The 18,234-nt window shown below is 33.6% G+C and overlaps 1 protein-coding gene and 1 long non-coding RNA gene across 9 annotated transcripts in view; one reads left to right on the plus strand and one right to left on the minus strand.

Annotated features, from left to right (window-relative positions):
• LOC114931260 (uncharacterized) overlaps window positions 1-18,234 on the plus strand; it is a 114,224-nt gene that overhangs the window by 72,712 nt on the left and 23,278 nt on the right. The gene's annotated exons all lie outside the window — the stretch shown is intronic.
• The window catches only part of scalloped (TEA domain transcription factor 1 homolog scalloped), a 162,505-nt gene that overhangs the window by 72,067 nt on the left and 72,204 nt on the right, over window positions 1-18,234 (minus strand). For 4 of the 8 annotated variants that reach the window (XM_085481752.1, XM_085481750.1, XM_085481753.1 and 1 more), the window contains one exon: window positions 6,970-7,014. The exons of 2 other annotated variants lie outside the window; for them this stretch is intronic. In XM_085481752.1, the coding sequence (XP_085337878.1) occupies window positions 6,970-7,014 (45 nt within the window). Of the gene's footprint in view, window positions 1-6,969; window positions 7,015-7,452; window positions 8,171-18,234 lie in introns of those variants that run through there. 2 more of the 8 variants (XM_029303231.2, XM_029303235.2) reach the window with 2 other exon arrangements.

The raw sequence follows: 18,234 nt of genomic DNA on the forward strand, positions 1-18,234 counted from the left end.
AATTGCACGAGACATCGCGCGCGGTAATATATTGCGGCCGGTCGGCGCGACGTACGGCGTTCATATGCAGAGGATATGTGCACAGCTCATCGGTGCAGATCGGTCGACGCAATATGCGTACGTACGTACGTGCGTGCGTGCGTGCGTACGTCGCGCAACGGTTGTACCGTTGCGACCGGTTAATTTAATTAGCGGATATGGAAGAGGATACGAGAGATAGAGAGAGAGAGAACGCCGAGAAGGGCGAGCGCTAGTTGTAGGACCTAAACTAGAACTGACAGTATCTTTAAGATTGATCCATTTATATTGCGATTCTTCGCACTTACATGCGATAATGTATATTTTTGTATAAATGAATGTAGTTTTTAATAGGAAGTGCGTACTCATATTTATACAGAGAACTGTTCCCTAACTTCTTCATTCCTCTTTTTATAAAAGATATAAATATAGATAAAAATATAATAAATAAAAACATAAATATAGCTTTTTTACTTAGAACAAGCTTATGCAATTAGTAGGTATGACATATTTCGTGATCATATCGATTTTATTATTAAACTTTGAAAATCCGTGCGACAAATACTATGTTACAAATTCATTGAATAATTACTTACATTCGTTAAATATTCTGAAATATCAATTGAATTTCTTTTTAATCTTATTATTAACGAGAGTGCGAAAGGAAGGAGAAACGGCTGCGCGTGTCTTTTCAATTTGTCCATTGACCGATTCTTTTTCTCTCTTCTTCTCTCTTACACACATGCGAGAAGAGTCGAGTACCAGGTGACGCGAATGTATCATTGGATAACGCGGCAACGACTGACTCTCTTGCATGGCGAATTTTGCCAGTGAAGCGAAAATCAACAATCTGACATTCTGAATAGCAGTATCTCGGAAATTATTCATTAATTATTCCAGATTGTTATATCACATTTCTTTCTTTATTTCGGTTAACAACGAACGCGATAGACATAGTTAAGTATTAAACGAAATCTCTCGAATATTTTAAAGTTCATGAATATATAATCCTTTTAAATGTAAATACATGTAAAATTTAGATTTTCTAAAATTAAAGATGTATAACCTAACAACAGTATATTTTTAGTATATTTCAATATATAATAGGATATTTCATCGAATCTTTGACTTATATAAAAATACATTCAGATACTTCCTCATAAAAAATATAAAAATTAAATAATATATAGAATAAAAATATTACTTCAATAAATTTACCGACTTGCATAATGAAGTAGCTACAGTATATATGCAGCAGCATTGATTACTTCTGTCATTAATATATAAATGTAGCTTTCTCTAATTGATTTAATAAAATAAAAATTTCTCTGATAAAATTTATATTTGTGGTCCGTGTTTCTTTTTCAACAAGCCGTTCAATTAACGATAAATTTACGATAACTGCCAGGGCTTCATTCCGCTTAAAAAGCGAGGCGATCGATGACGCTCATGCTATAAATCGAGAAAAAAGATGTTTTCGGTAGAGATGTAACTGGCCGACAGATAAATATTTTATTACTCAAACGATTTATTACATTTTGCCGGGACGCACCGAGGCGGGAACGGAAAAATTCTCGTTACACTAGAAAATGAAATAACTGACTCGTGTAATTAAATGTTGATTCGGCAGCCCGTGACCGTTCATTTAGCAAATTCGACTGGAATTTTTCTCTCTATGTAGAAATTGAAAAATATTTTTTCTTTTTTTCGTTCAGTCAATATTGTAAGAGCATTTCTGCCGACAACTGATATTTTTTTAATGATATGAAAGAGAATAGCAGTTTTCCATGCACTTTATGATTGTTATAATCCAGAAAAGTAACTATATAATAACCTTTTTACTTAAAACTAATTATCTCAACTTCTGTACATATAGTTAATTATATGTAAAAAGCATAGCTTCAGTAAATTATTGTGTTATATATAATTACATGATATGTAAAGAGCAAAGCCGCTTCTCAATTTTAAAAATAAATACAACATAAATAACTATTACATTTTCAGAAAATAAATAATTAAAAATTAATTTGGATAAACTTTTATCTCACATTACGAATAAATATTGTCTTATTATTCGCTTTCAAAATTTTGAAAAAAATTGTTCGTATATATAAAAAAATGACTTAAGCATTAAATTACATTATTCAAATTAAATATCGACGATTGCATGGAATAACCGCTTAGAGCGTATTATTACGGAAAAACAAAATGCAAAATATACGAAAGCAGCGAGTTACCTACACCCACACGCGGAACGGTCCATAGTTACCTGCGCCAATGCACACGCGTTACTCACGGCCCATAGTGCACCCACGCTCGTCGCATCGTTCGTAAATGCGTGTGCGCAAACGCGTGTAAACACACCGCGATCGTACGCACGCGAATCGTTTGAATAATGCGACGCGCAATTACCGGCAACGCGACCGAACGGGACGGTGTGATTCGTTTTTCCTTCCTGTATATCATTCGCGGTTATTTAAGCTCCGCGTGATAACATCCGCATTTACTTTGCACACGTTTATAACTAAATTACGCGCGGAATTATTCGTCGAAACGGATAAAGAGATGAAATATATAATGGTAAATAAATTACTTTAATAAGTGATATATTTGCATCTATATATGCATATGCATCTTGATCGTAACTGTCGTATAATTAAATTAAATTTCGTTCGAACAAAGTTACTGTCCAGAATAAATTTTCGTGCTTTAATTATGAACTTTGTCATCAGTATAATTTTAGTATTTATCTATATTAAATTTTAGTACCTGTTTCTTTTCGTTTCTACTCTTTTTTTAACGAATGCTAAAAATTCTACTATACTATAGACGTCTCACTGATACTTTAACGTGATGCTTCATTATATATGTGTGATAAATTTGAATTTCGTGCCAAGGTCCGTCCTCGAAGAGTAGAAGAATATACATCTGATTTAATATCTAAATGTAGAGCACTAAAATCTATTTTAAATTTTCTATTGGAATTTCTATTAGAAATCGGATATAGTTTTTATGTATATTCTTAACTTCATTTCTTTATTCTTCCGAAAATATAATTTTAAAGATTTATTAAATTAATCAAGAAATAAGCGGCTAATGACTCCGGTGAAGTTTCAATGCCTAGAGACTAACCAGCTACTTCGGCTTAAACGGAAGCAGTAAATTAGTCAGAGGACACACAGAGATCTTCTATTAATATTCCAGACCTCCTCACCTCTCTCTTCCAGTTTGTCTCCAGTTATATCGCGCGAATTCGTCGAGTGTCCATTAAATTCGTATACGTCGTTTTCGACAAACGAAAAGGGAAGATTTCCGGCCTCCTCGCGGGTAATTCCAGATCGGATATGATCATACCCGGTAGTAAGTATACAGTTACTATATAGCTTGGTTCGCGGAAATTATTTTCGAAGTATATCAATCGTTTATAATTGTTTGAAAAAAAATCTGTACATCGCGTTGGTAATAATAAATTTATAAAAATTACTTATAAAAATTTATAAAAATTATTTATATATAAAAAAATAGATAGCCTCTGCGCGTTTTCTTACTTTCAGATTATAATTATGGTTATACACTAACTAAAAAAAATCAAGACAAGTTTTCAAACTTTTTTTTATTTTTGATATTATATAATTAGATATTCTTTTATTTTAGTATGCTTGAGATATATCATATTTCTGAATTATGCCATCTTTTATAATCCAAGTAGATTTTTTAATATCCAAGATATAAAAAAATCAAACATTAAAATTAAGATGATTAAATTGCACATTACAAAATTGCAAACGGCATTTTGTACTTCTACTTAAATATGTTATAACAACGCAGCTATACGTGTATCAAGTACTTAAATATAACGATCTGTGATCCAAAAGAAAGTGGAATTTGCATTTTTCTAAAAAAATAAACTCTACCATATCTCAACAAGGATTAAAGAAACGCGATAAATGCACGCGAGCTAGATAGTTAATTGCGCGACGCGAGTGTTCAGACTTCGCAAAGACCATTAGGAATTTAACGTTCCATCGTCGAATACGCGATGCGTGAAGATTGCGCAATACTAATTACACCGATCTTCGATCGCGCATGTAGCCGTCAAATTCTTTTCGTACCTAAGCATATACACATATATACATATACGCACGTGCTATTTCATCGCGCTCAAGTGCACGAAATGGCAAAGAAATATCGTGCATACAATGCGGAAATAATCGATGTACGCAGAATGCCCGCGAAATACGCGCGACTATATTATCGCATCCGGATCTCAGGAGCGGTCTGTGTACGGAAATTAATGGAACTTGTGCTGCAGACTTCAAACTGTCTTACAAGAAGCGTCGTAACTTTAGAAAAACTTGGCAATTTTTTCACATTATATTAATCACGGGAAACTAACTGTAAAACTGTTTTTCTTTCTTTCAAAAATAAAAAAAGGGAAGTATTTAATTAAAATCCAGTTACACAATCGTAATATTTTTTTTGCGTTTGATTTGAAAATCTCAAAATATATGCCATATCAAAATAATATAGACGAGCTGGCATTTGCACAAATCATTATTTTTCTCTCTAATATGTATAATAAATAATTAGTACATAAATCTATTATGTTAAATACAAATGATTAATAATTTTAATTAATAATAATTAATAAAATTATTAATTTTATTCATAATTATTAATTATTCAAATAATTGTAATGGCAAAATATAAAGACTGATTGAATAAGGTATCCTTTCGAAATTTTTAACTAAAATAAAAAAAATATAAGAAAATATTCAAGAATTGATAAATCTAACTTTAAATAAAACTAAATATAATTGATAAAATTATTAATACGATAATTGTATCGCCATAAATAATGAAAATGAGATACGTATTGTAAGCTCTTTCTATGTTGGAAATCCTCCAAATTTATAAGCTTGCTTTAGGCACCGAAAAATGATCATTTGTCCCTACCGGCTTATCCATTTGTGTCCCAAGACATGAACAGACTGCGCCGGGACACGCTAATATCGCAGATGCACGAGATGGAGGTTCTTAGTCACCGCGGGACATTATGGTAATGCACGCGTGGTTGCGCAACACGGTAATGCGGTTACGATTCATTAAGCCGCGCTCACAGGTGGTGGCGACGAAGGCAAGCTGACAATGAGAGGAAAAAGCGCGGGTCTTGTCCGACACGGGATCCGTCGAGCGAAACGACACGACGCTGTTTCTCTCCCTATCTTTCTCTCTTTACGTGGCAGTTTCTTCCGACAGGATAATTCGTCCTTTTCCTTTCTAGCGCATCGAGTTAAGCTTGAATCTCGAGCAAACCGTCTCCCGGGGAAATGCGCGCGATTCGTAATGCACCGCGTTGGCAACGTAACGCAATGATTCATACGCGGAAAGAGATCCGCCTCGTTGGAGCGAAGCGCGAGAAAGGCTATCGGTACAGAAATCCCGACAGGAATTTACGCCATGTGCGTCTGGCGAAGAACTTTGTCTGTCTGCGAAGATATCTACTCGTTTGTTCAACGCAGTGCTGAATCATATTAAAAGAAAAATTTTCGGATTTTTAAAATAAGTAAAAAAACAAAGTCACTCTCCTCATTTCTTGAGTATCATCATTTGATCATACGACCGACATGACTTCGGGGCAAGCTTCGAAATGATAATTTCTGAAAGACAACAGCTTCGCAGACCCATAAAAAAGCGAGTGGTTCTGTGAGCACTTTTTTATAATAATTCAACACTATACTTTTCAATATTCGCAATGATATCCGAAATAAATCATAATGCACGATACTTAAGATGCACTGCGTAAAACAAAACTTTGTGCTAATATTTGCTAAAAATGATTCATATTTAGTCTCACATTATATATAATCAAAGAGAAAAAAGTATATAATACATTAATATATTAATTAATAATTTATTCAAATAATTATAGTGACAAGATAAAATAAAATAACTTTTTGAGTAAATCTTTTTGTAATAAGAGTTTCAAAGTTTTTTTTATAATTTTAAATAAAATTTAACTTTAACTATTACGCGGAAAATTAAATGTTTGACAACAAAATAATCGGTTACATAAATCTCTCATTAATGAATCATTTACTTCAAACTCATCCTAGAATGTATGTGGCTGAAGGATAGTTCTGACATAATACTCGGTTAAATATTATAAGACAAAGATGAAATTGTTTTGCTATTGGATGCTGGGAAAAACACACGGACGCAACTTTGATGAGACGTTGATTCATCGTTTGTAATAAGGAAGTAAACCGCGTGCGATCCTTACATAGAAGGATCTCGTACTCATCGCGAAACCGCTAAAACCGCAAAGCAGAGGGTAATGGCGCTTGTCTGAGGGGCAGCACAATCAAGGACATTGCTAATTTCAGACGAATACACTATTGATTATCTTCTTCATGATTAAATGATTAAATCCCATATTTCATTAAATCACATGTAATATCTATGTATTTATGTAGATCTTCTTTCGAGCTTTATCATCCTTAAAATCAGTTTAAATTTCAAGCAGCACCTTATAATAAATGCACTTTACTCCTTTAAATAAGTAATATTCTATGAGTTTGTGCGTGTAATCTTTGTAGTAATAAATCGGTGGACAATTATATATATTCTATTAGAATATATTAAATTTGTCTGTTTAAACTTGTTTATAAGTCCTATCAATTTCGAGGCAATAAATTTATAGAAAAAATATATGAGATTATATATCTATTTACAACAGTCTCATTAACTTTTGTCCATTCTTTAAAATATATCTGAATAAAATATATAAGTATATATAAAAATAAATAATAATTTATAAGATAAAATTAATAAAATACTGTATTGCTGTATTTGTCATAATCGATATAATTTTCACAAATCCAATAAGTATCTCGAAATTCTATAAAAATATATATATCAAAATTATTAAATAAATAATCTAACACTCACCGGTACGATGCGCAACGGCGGAGTTGTAGTGTACACAACGTTGATCTGCAAAATACAAGTATATCCAAATTATATATACAAAGCACAGAGTTAAAATAATTAACATTTCAAAAAATAATTAATGTAATTGAATTTTTCATTTGTCCTTGCAACATATATTTAATTAAAAAGTTTCATAATCCTCGAAAAGAAAATTTTGTCTATATTAATTTTTATAAAATAGATAAAAAATTTTAAACATTCACTTCTTATATTATAATTTATTTAAATAATTATAAATCTTACACAATGTTAAAGTTATATATATCTATAGAGCTTTATAAAAATATTAATTATATAAATACTTTATCAGTGGTTCAGTGTTTTTTAAAATAAAATCTAGACTATCGTATATGCATTACATAATATATTATCACGGAGATAAAAAAAAAGAAATTAATTTAAAAAAAGAATAAACAATAAATAAGTTATATGTATGCTTACTCCACGATTGCTCCATCGTTACCTGATGCCATCCCAGGTTTTCTCCTCTTTTTTTCATCTTTTGCTGTTCATGACACTTCAACACTCACTCGGGAAAATACACATAATTATATTCACGCGCTTCAGTAATCAACAGAATACGATCACGCAGCACTTTGTATTATACTTTCGATGTTAATCGCACGTGACACCACTTTATTATATTACGACAGGAGAATAACGCGAAAATTACGTGTCAAATGAAACTAATCACACAACGCTCGAAAATTGTGCGGTTAGGGTAGGTCAGGTTCACACTCCAACTCGTCATAGCAATGTTAACAAATAGTACAAACTTACACTAGAGGATAATTTTTCTCTCTCGTATAATACGAATAAATTAAAATTATTAAAGATAAATGTCCGCAAATTCGAGATTAATTACTTTGTCATTTCGTTGATCGTTTTTATAACAAATATATAATGGAATAAAACTCGCGAATTACGCATTTTGACAAATACCAATGTACATATTTTAAAATACGCGGATAATATAAATTAAAATACAAGATGAATAACGACTACGCTTATTAATTAAATGCGTTGTGTCATTGCTCGATCCATTACGTATCTGCATAACTTCGTTAATAGCCAAAAAATTTGACAATGACATCGGCAATCTCATTTTACTACCGTGTAATTGTATGCGAGTTGAGTTAATGGCTAATGAAAATATAATGTATCGTTCAAAAATATACAGCAAAAAACAAGAGTATTGCATACGCAATACATTTTGTAATAATTGTATTATTCATAAATAATCGATACATGTATGGATATGAATATCATGGTTTTACATTATTTAAATTATTCGATTTTGTGATTTGTGTTTTATTTTGCATTTTTGATTCGAAAATGGGCAAACTATATTTAAATTGGCAAAACATTTTCAAAGCGCGATACGAGATATGTCTAAACAAGTATTAAAGAATAATTATTATGCTAAATATTGAAATGAAAACCTCTTATTGACACGTTTACGAATCGTGTCATTCGCGAGAATTAATTAGTCGTGCAGGTTAATCTCCAGTTAATCGTGAAGAATGATCGCGATCTTCTGATATTCGTTGTGATTGCGATTTCAGAAGATGCGTATTTCAGATAATGCAATGAGATACACGAAGCGACTCACGCCGCTGCCTGCTAGTTCGAGTCTCGTGACGCGACTGACTTCGAGGTCACGGCGGATAAATAATAGAGCCGGGCGCGCCGCGCTATTGTTTACATATCGTAAGAAGCATTGAATACCGCATGGCAATTAATGTACACACATTTTGGCCACATATAAAATACATACGTTATTTTACGTACTATAAAATATATGGCAAAAACGTTGTTTTTTAAATTTTAAATAAGCAAATAAATAATGTATCAAGGTGTTTTAATCATTTCTAAATAAAAAATTATAATAATAAATTATTGTTTCACTCTGATATTTTTAGAAAATTATAATTATTTTTTTACTGCTTCGATTCGAATACATCTCGAATCATGCTTTGATATTTTTGCCTTTTAGATAATTTGTCTATTTTCCCGAGAACGGAGTAATAAATACACATATCAACAAATCGAATAATTCAAATATGATAATATATTATAAGTATATCATGGTTTTCCATTATGGAAATGTGGATGTGTTCAATGATGAAGTATATATATATATGTTTGTTTTTTTTTAATAATACAATTATTCTGAACTGTGTCACACATGCAATACTAAATTTTAATTTATATTTTCTGATATATCATACATAACCATTAATTATACTAATTAGACTCGCGTAATATCGTGTAAAAGTGAGTTTTCAATAATAATATATCATTCTTAATTCTTTCAATCATTAATAAAGTGTATAGGGGATGAATCAATTTCGGTCATGTCACGATTCGATTAATAAATAAGTACATTGCTAATTTAATAATTTTCTATTTGTTAATATAAATTTCACATTTGTACATTGTACTCGTTGTAATTTGTCAAAACGAGTATTTCGTAAGATTTATTCAATTGAAATTTATTATGTGAATTGACAAACTTAATTATTTTTGAATATTGCAATCTGCGAATATTTCTTTTCAATTTTTATATTAGTCAATTTATTTGTATGTTATAATATGACATAAAATTGGCCTAAAATACTGTACTCTTTGCTAGCAACAAAGATACCATTGACAAGTTGAAGTATGAATCTGGTTGCACAATTTTCGAGTGTCAAATTAATCGTAGTTTCATTTAACGCATAATTTTGTTTGTCACGTTATTCTCTCGATATAATAAACAAAATGTATGTCACATGCGATTAACGTATAATATAAAGTGCCACATGATCCTCGTATTCTATTAATTAGTATGCACATGCTCGTAATTAATTATGTTTTCGCAAGTGAGTGTTGTATGAGTGCTATGAAAAAGCAGAGGATAAAGAAGAGAAGAAAAAATTCGAAAAAGCATGGAGTGACGATAGAGCAATAATGAGTAATTATAACTTATGTATTATTTCTAAGTTTTATTTAAAAAAAAAATACTTTTAATCATTAAAAAATATTTGAGTTGAAACATTTAAAACAATTAAACATTAATAATATGTAACATATATAAATTTATATAAAGTAATATTAATTATTATCAACATTGTTTAGGAGTTTTATCTTTACTTACATAATTTTTTATAAAAAATTTACTTAAATATTTTACACAAATTAATATAGAAAATTTTTTTTCGAGGCTTATGCAATTTTTTTATTAAATATCTGTTTAAAGGACGAACATGAAAAATGCAAAGAATAATTATTTTATTATAATATTAATTATTTTAAACACTGCTTTATATACAATGATACATAGAGATATCAAATTTGGATATATTTATATTTTATAGATCAATGTTTTGTATTATAACTCCGCTATTGCGCATGGTAGCAAAATATAAAATTATTTTTTATTTTATGCAATCTCGAGATGATCAAAGTTTTATTTTGAAAATATTTGTTTTACATTTTGTTTCATAATATATAAATTTATTACTTCTCTTCGTAATTATTAATTACATAAAAAGAAGTTCAAGATAATAAGAGTGTTAGAAATAACTTTAATCTCACAACATAAATCGCCTCAATATTAAAGGCAATGAAAAAAATCGATTAGTATATATAATTTTGAAATACGCATAAGATAATATTAAAAATCTGTGTTTTAAACTATCTTTTTTCCTGTGATTAAATTTTATCCAAATTAATGCAATTCAAGTAATGCATATATTATCAGCAAATTCTTCAATATGTGATGTTTCACAAACATAAATAAAAACGAAGAGGAAATATTTCACACATCATATTTCAACTAATTTATTTAAATAATAGATTTATATTCATCGCCAGAGAGAATTTAAAAAATAATAAGGAAATTAATAATTCGTCTTTATTAGATATGAAGTACACTACGTTTCGACCTTAAATTTAAATCCTTTTCAAGTGCAAAAATTATAAAAAATCAATAGTTAGTTTAATTAATTAATTTAATAAAGACGAGTGAATCGTTAATAATTATAATTATGTGCATGTCAATATATCGGTTTAATTATAAAGTTGTACAGCTAATTCATATGTACGTATCGATTTGTATCTACGCGCATATATTTATATGCGAAATTATTCATCAACTCGAATCATAGCACATATTTTATGCGCGTTGGAAGGAAACTTTCATTTCAACAAGCGTGCGACAAATCTCGCTCCTCTTTTGAGGGGATGAGCCCGCGGGAAAGCGACGCGACAAGCGGGAATCATTTATTGTGCGAGCTCGATTAATCCTCCACCATCGCCAATCTCGAGAACCGTCCGGCCAGCAATCGCTCGTCGGGGGTCGCCGTGCGGTCACACAAGTGTGTCCCGGGGGTGGAAAATTATGTTACGGTGTGTACCTGCAGCTGGGGATAACTTGCCGTATAAATGCGAGCCCCGCTCACGCGGCATTAGTGAGCGACGACGACACGAGTTACGTATTTACTGCTTGTACGCCAACGCGTTACTCACGCGCGCGCGCAAAAGCAATCCCCCAATGTGGAATTCGTACGTGCGAGGGACAGGGCCATAATAATACAGTTTCCTTCAAATTGAATATACCGATAAAGGGAATACGTGAAACAGTAATTTACAACCGGATCTTCTGTTGTCACAACAAAAATATGTGACGACGAAAAATTCAAATAATATATTTACATCGAGTAAATCATTTTAAAAAGTCAATATATTATAAATAGCAGAATGTCAGAAATTTGTATAATTAGTTACATTGTGTGAAATGATTGATTAAAGACAGGGAGAGAAAGAAAATAATTCGTACGTGCATGCGAGACCATAATACAGTTTCCTTAAAATTGAATATACCGATAAAGGGAATACGTGAAACAGTAATCTACAACAGGATCTTCTGTTGTCACAACAAAAATATGTGACGACAAAAGATTCAAATAATATATTTACATCGAGTAAATCATTTTAAAAAGTCAATATATTATAAATAGCAGAATGTCAGAAATTTGTATAATTAGTTACATTGTGTGAAATGATTGATTAAAGACAGGGAGAGAAAGAAAATAATTCGTACGTGCATGCGAGGCCATAATACAGTTTCCTTAAAATTGAATATATAAAGAGAATACGTGACAGTAATCTACAACCGGATATGTTGTCACAACAAAAGATTCAAATAATATATTTACATTAAGTAAATAATTTTAAAAAAATCAATATATTATAAATATCAGAATGTCAGGAATTTGTACAATTAGTTACATCGTGTGAAATAATTTATTAAAGACAGGGAGAGGAAGAAAATAATTAATATAGATTACTTTTCATTAAAAAGTAAGCTCTTAACGATGGATCGAGTTTAGGCAAATGCACGCAAGCCATTTGTATATACGAATCACAATAGTTGAGCCCGAGATGCGGGATTACTAATAGCTGAATTAGAGCGAACGCGAGTGAAAAACGACGAGCTTAGACAGACAGCGAGGCGTCGAAAGATCATCAGAGGGCGAGTTGAACGAAACGCGTCTCCTTCTCGAATCGCGAATTCACGAAGAAACAAACGAGATGGGGATGGCAGTAAGAGACGGCGATATAAACACACGGGGCGACATACGACGCGACACGGAGCGTCAACGAGCTCGAGAAAACATACGAAGCGGGTGGCAGGAAAGTCGCGGGTACGGAAAAAGGAACGAGACGTGTCCTCCCGTGAAAAAAGAAGGGGCGACAAGTGCGAGGCGAACGAACAAAGTCGGGGGTGGGACAAGAATGAAGAAACGACGGTGGAGTAAAAGGGAAAAGAGAGACGCCGGTGTACAAAGAGCGCGTGCAAACGCGCCAATTACAAACTCGTCCGAGAACGGCCATTAAGAGTCGCAACAAACAAACGACCAGCAGCCTCCCTTTTTGTCGTCTTCCTGAAGAGCGCCCTCCCACCCTCTCATCCCCCTTTCCGATCGCCCTAACGATCGTCGGTATATAGTCCTCGCGTGATTTCCCATAGCGGCGGAACGATAGAAGGAATCATCGTCATCCCCTGTTACCTCGATCGCCACCCCACGTCACCCTCTTCTTACGCGCTGTCATCCGCCTCTTTTCGTTCGCGAGTGGTTTCTTTGTCGAGATTTCGCCTCGCCTTTGATCTCGGCGGGAGAGAACGACGGCATCGACACGACGCAACGTTGCCCCGTCCGGTTCGACCGGATTTTCCAGGGGTCTCGCGCGCGCAAATCAAATACCGATCGTACCGGGGGCCTTAAACAGCTTTCATCGCGCCTCGCATCGTGTCCAGCCACAATGTTACCGTCGACAATCGATCGCGGTCTGTGTTTTGCCCTCGCGGCGCGAGAAATAAACCGATAAACGAGAGCGAGATTCCCATCCGATCCATTTCGCCGATACGAGGCTCTTTTGCATAAAAATCAAAGTAAATCGGGGTTTCCTCTCTTTTTAGCCGAGGAAGCTCTGGAATACCGCGAAACAATGCACGAAGAAATAATTGGCAACTATCAAATCACTGGCTGGTAAATTAATAATGGAAAAATGGGGTGAGAGATACATCGTTAATTTGGAGAGTAAACCACAAACCGATATGAATGATTCAAAATTATATTCTTCTCTTCTCATCTCAAATTTATATAGATGTTAAGCACCTTTAAAGTATAAAATTTATTTTCTGCCTTAAATTTAATTTTTTTATCACCTCAATTCCAAATTAAATTTAATACCTATGTAACACGATAATATATATTTGGTTTCAATTTTATTTTTATAAACTAAAAAAGAATTTTTTGTAGAATTACGCAAATATAAAGCATTAAAAAAAAATTAATAAATTTAGATAACTTTATTACATCTTGATAATCAATTAAAATTGCAAGCAATATATCGCGATGTATTTCTTGGAGTAAATGCGCTTTATAGATCGGGTTCTTGGTGGGTCGATATGTGTCGTTGATCAATTTACATGTATTCTAAGCATCTGCCCGGAACACATCGCTTCGTGCATGGTTCATCGATTGTTAATAACCGATTCGCTGGTAACTGATAATTATTTAATTAATAATTAATTATTTGTGGCTGTTAATGACGTGAGTAGCCCCACGGCATATATTCCCGGGGGCACTCCGAGGTTAATTACCTCACAACGCTCAACCGACTGTGATACCAATGTAGTTTATGTTGGGAAACGGTTAAATAGTCATACGCATTTCCAATATATGCGTGACTGTTGTATCGGAACGCCCGCCGGCTACAATTATCCTTATCTGAAAACTATGCACGGAGATGTCTCGAGTTCTTCCGAGACCGCGTTCTCTTTATGTCCTTGTTGACAAGGATAAGGAGAGGTGTCTTTTTAAATTCAAATTTTTGCACATGCTATTAATATGCGATTGAATGGAAATATATGCGGAACATTTCAATGAACGCAAGAGCAATTGTAAAATCATCTGTCGAAGGTGGAGTGTATATGGCAATTTTCTAATTCGATTTCCTAAATCAAATGTTAATCAGATGTCTTTTCCTGGACATCTTTATTTTTTAATTCGAATTTAAATATCATTGTCATTAATTCAAATAATAATTTGGTTAAATTAAAATTGATGTGTGAAAAAACTAATTTTGTATCTTTCGTATCTTACATATTATATGTAGGATATACAATTTTTCTAAGAAAGAAAATTTGCTCGATTGAGGTATAAATAATTAAAAATAAGGTGTGTTCCGAAAGAGAGCCTTCTTTTATAATGATACGTTTGCGAATTTATAAAAATGAATCGAAGAGAAAAAGAGATTCTCACGTTATCTATCTCGATTTTTCTAGACGCGCACGGTTGAGACTTTTCAATTAAATTTTTATTTTCCCTTTGAATCCAGCGCGTTCTTATCCTTCCATTGAAAGCATTTAATTGTCTCGTTTAATCGCTAGACGTAGATCACAAACACTATATGCTATAATAAAACTCTTAATAATTTATTGTACATCCTGGATATACCTTCCGCATCATTTCTTCGCACAATACAATGTAAAACTTATTATATCGGTCGATTATTCCGAATACTTTTTGCGAATACGTTTTGATTTTACGACCAGATCTTATACCATTGTTTTAACCGCGTTAGAAAAGTATCGAAATCACGAACTCGAAATTGCATACATAATATCTTCGTTTTTTTTCTTTTCTCTCATCCGTAAATTTAAGATGATTTTACGCAAATAGATGGGCTTTTAGATTTTACGACGAAAAGTATCCGAGGTAAATACGATTTAAACGTCGTATACAAATAATGCTGCCCCGGAGATCATTTTGACTAGACGGAGAAGGAAAGTAAAGGCTTTAGAGACGTCGTCAGGTTGGACGTAAAATTGGGAACCGCTGCCAAGAAAAATATCCGCCCGCGCTCATTTACTCCGGTTTCATCTTCATTCGCGCGCCACTGAAAGATCTACGACGAAGACGTTTCGCCGCCTGGCAATGCGTAATAAACTACAGAACATCATTTTCTGCGAAGAACGCGCGAAAACCCAATATTCCAGGGTTTTAAAAATAATAGTGACAACGCGTTGTCGAGACGCGAAGTGAAACCGCAGTATCGATCTCACATGGATTTGTATAAAAGTTTTTAGAAACGGCGGTGCGTTAATCACACGGTGACATATAAAAAATATCAAAGGTACCAAAGTGTATCACGGAGAATCGATCGCGGAATATATAATAAAAAAAAGGATGTCCCGATCGTCTGTAACGTATGTGTCGTAAAATAATTTATTTGCAATTCCTAAAGTTCTCGTTTCTCGCGGCGGCGAGAAGGAAAAGAGAAAGAGGGAGATGGAGAGAGAGAGATGAGAGGGACAACAACCACGCGCGCGCAACCACGTGTGTCGCAATGTCCCTTAACGACTGACGGCTGCTGCAGAACCGGTCGACCTCGATACACCTCGAAACCCGGCTCTCCTGCACGCACTATACAACGTTATATATATATCTATATATCTATATCTATATATATATATGCGAACACCTATTCCCGATATATATTATACATATATGTGTGTATGTGTATGCATCGTACACGAGTTGCAATTTTGCACAATCGTCGAGATGCGACCGTTCACGAAGTTAAAACTATACCGTGGAAAATCAGTTTTACCGTGCCTCGTTTTAAACAACGGGTCCCACGTTTTTGCGCGACCAAACCTCGCCACGCCGCAACACCCCGTTATTGTATATTGTAACATCGCACTCTATTCCATTCTATATACCTCAAATTCATCGAAACATTTAATTTTTCAATAGACGCAAACATTTTGAATTTGCAAAAATCTTTCGTTCGCTCTTAAAATATATATAGAGACGCTTTAAATTATTTTTGAGAAATACACCATATATAAAGAAACTGCACACACATTTTTATATATATCGTAATGCAAGTGAAGGATTAACATTAAATTTCGACAAACAATTTTTCAGTGAATACAAATGTTTCTTAAAATTTAGGAGTTAAAAATTTATTTCAAGTTTAGATTTTCCAAAATTAAAAAAAAAAAAAAACCTATATACTCTTGACTCTTTTTCGCTTTCTCTAATACATTAAATATGTAATTCAGCAAATGTTGCATTGATTTTTCTTGGATGTGTTGTGGAATTATTAAAAGATTTTTATGTGAGTCTAAAATATAAAATGTATAAACTCTTCCATCAGATTCTCTATACTATTGCGTGCATTCGCGTTGTAACACGCCATAAATGCATCTATATCGTATGTAGTGGTGTGAAACGTACGTCGATACGTTCGGCGGATCAATTTACCTGTTTCGAGTTTGTTTCACAACGAGGCTTATCGTGTCGTTGGCGAAGAGAGCACCGCCGACAAATCCGATGGCTATTAGCGCCATTAAAATCTTGTTTAGTTGCGTCAGAGCAAATTTATCACACGATTGCGCGGTGACATTTGCCCGCCACTTTTAATTATTTGATACACGTTTTTTCCGCTTAAAAGATACGCATAAAAGAGAAGTCGCCCCGAATAATTAATTGCTTTACTCTTTAAGCAACATTTCGTAATTTCTACAAAACCTGCTGTAATCACGAAAAATGTTTCTCTCTCGTTTCGTTATATGTATATTATAACATAGTTATATACTCGGGTTTGGACATTTTAACGTCGCTTATGTAACAATACTTAAAACGCATGCTAAAAATATAATCTGCTAAAAATATAATCTGCTAAAAATATAAGCAGGTAAATCTATTTTATATATATAAAGTTAAAGATTAAATTTAACATTTCTCATATATGTATATCCTCTTTTTCGATTCTTTAGAAAATATGAATAAATAGGTGTAATCTAAAATATTTAATAATGCAAACTTTCTAATAATATTTTCTTTTATTAATCAAAATTACGTAGATTTTAGTTCAACCAAATTTTTTCATTCCGCGAATAACGCTCCGTATTTCAAATTAAAATTTATACACAAAGAGCAATTTGACGAACGAGGGGAAAAAAGAACCGTTAAAGAAAGAAAAAGCGTAGAGAGGAGAAAAAATCTCCCTTAATTCCATTATACATAAATTTGCAATTATAATTTGGCCCTCCACACGAAAATGAAGCGCAACGTGCGTAACGTGATTTTTCGCGATTGCAATCGCTTCCAGGTTAAACACAGGAGGAGTTTCACGATAATCGCGGCGCGAGAAGCGAAAACACTATACGGTATATATATACACCGTTCGACGATTTCGCCGAATGATTCAACCCCCAATTGCCTCCCGGAGCGTGTCGCAAATATCTTTTCGCTGATATAATAAACCGCAAAACGAGGAGAGCCCAGTCGGCCGATTAGCAAAGAGCAGCGCGAGGGCTCCTCGTTCGTGAAAGTAACGGGTCGCGCGTTTATAATTTTTCAATGCACGACTCGCGCTCGCGCATACGAGTACACGAGTGCGCATACGCTCGCCGCGACGGGGCCGAGTTTATGATTTTGCTTAATTAATGGTCTCCTCGTCGGCTACCGCCCTCCCGCGTCTCACCCCTTCCTCGTTTCCCTCCATCTCTCCCACCTGTTCCTCGCCGCTGTGGCGGCCATTAGCCCGCACGGATTGCGCAATTTCGGGAAATTGCGAAGTAATTCGCGGTTGCGGTCACTTCGACGCAGAGGCGGCAGCGACGAGGGCGGGAGGAACACAGTGAAGGACTCGTGGATT

This window comes from Nylanderia fulva, unplaced genomic scaffold (assembly GCF_048542155.1).
Source record: "Nylanderia fulva isolate GAGA-0341 unplaced genomic scaffold, ASM4854215v1 Scaffold19, whole genome shotgun sequence".
Classification (NCBI taxonomy): Eukaryota; Metazoa; Arthropoda; class Insecta; order Hymenoptera; family Formicidae; genus Nylanderia; species Nylanderia fulva.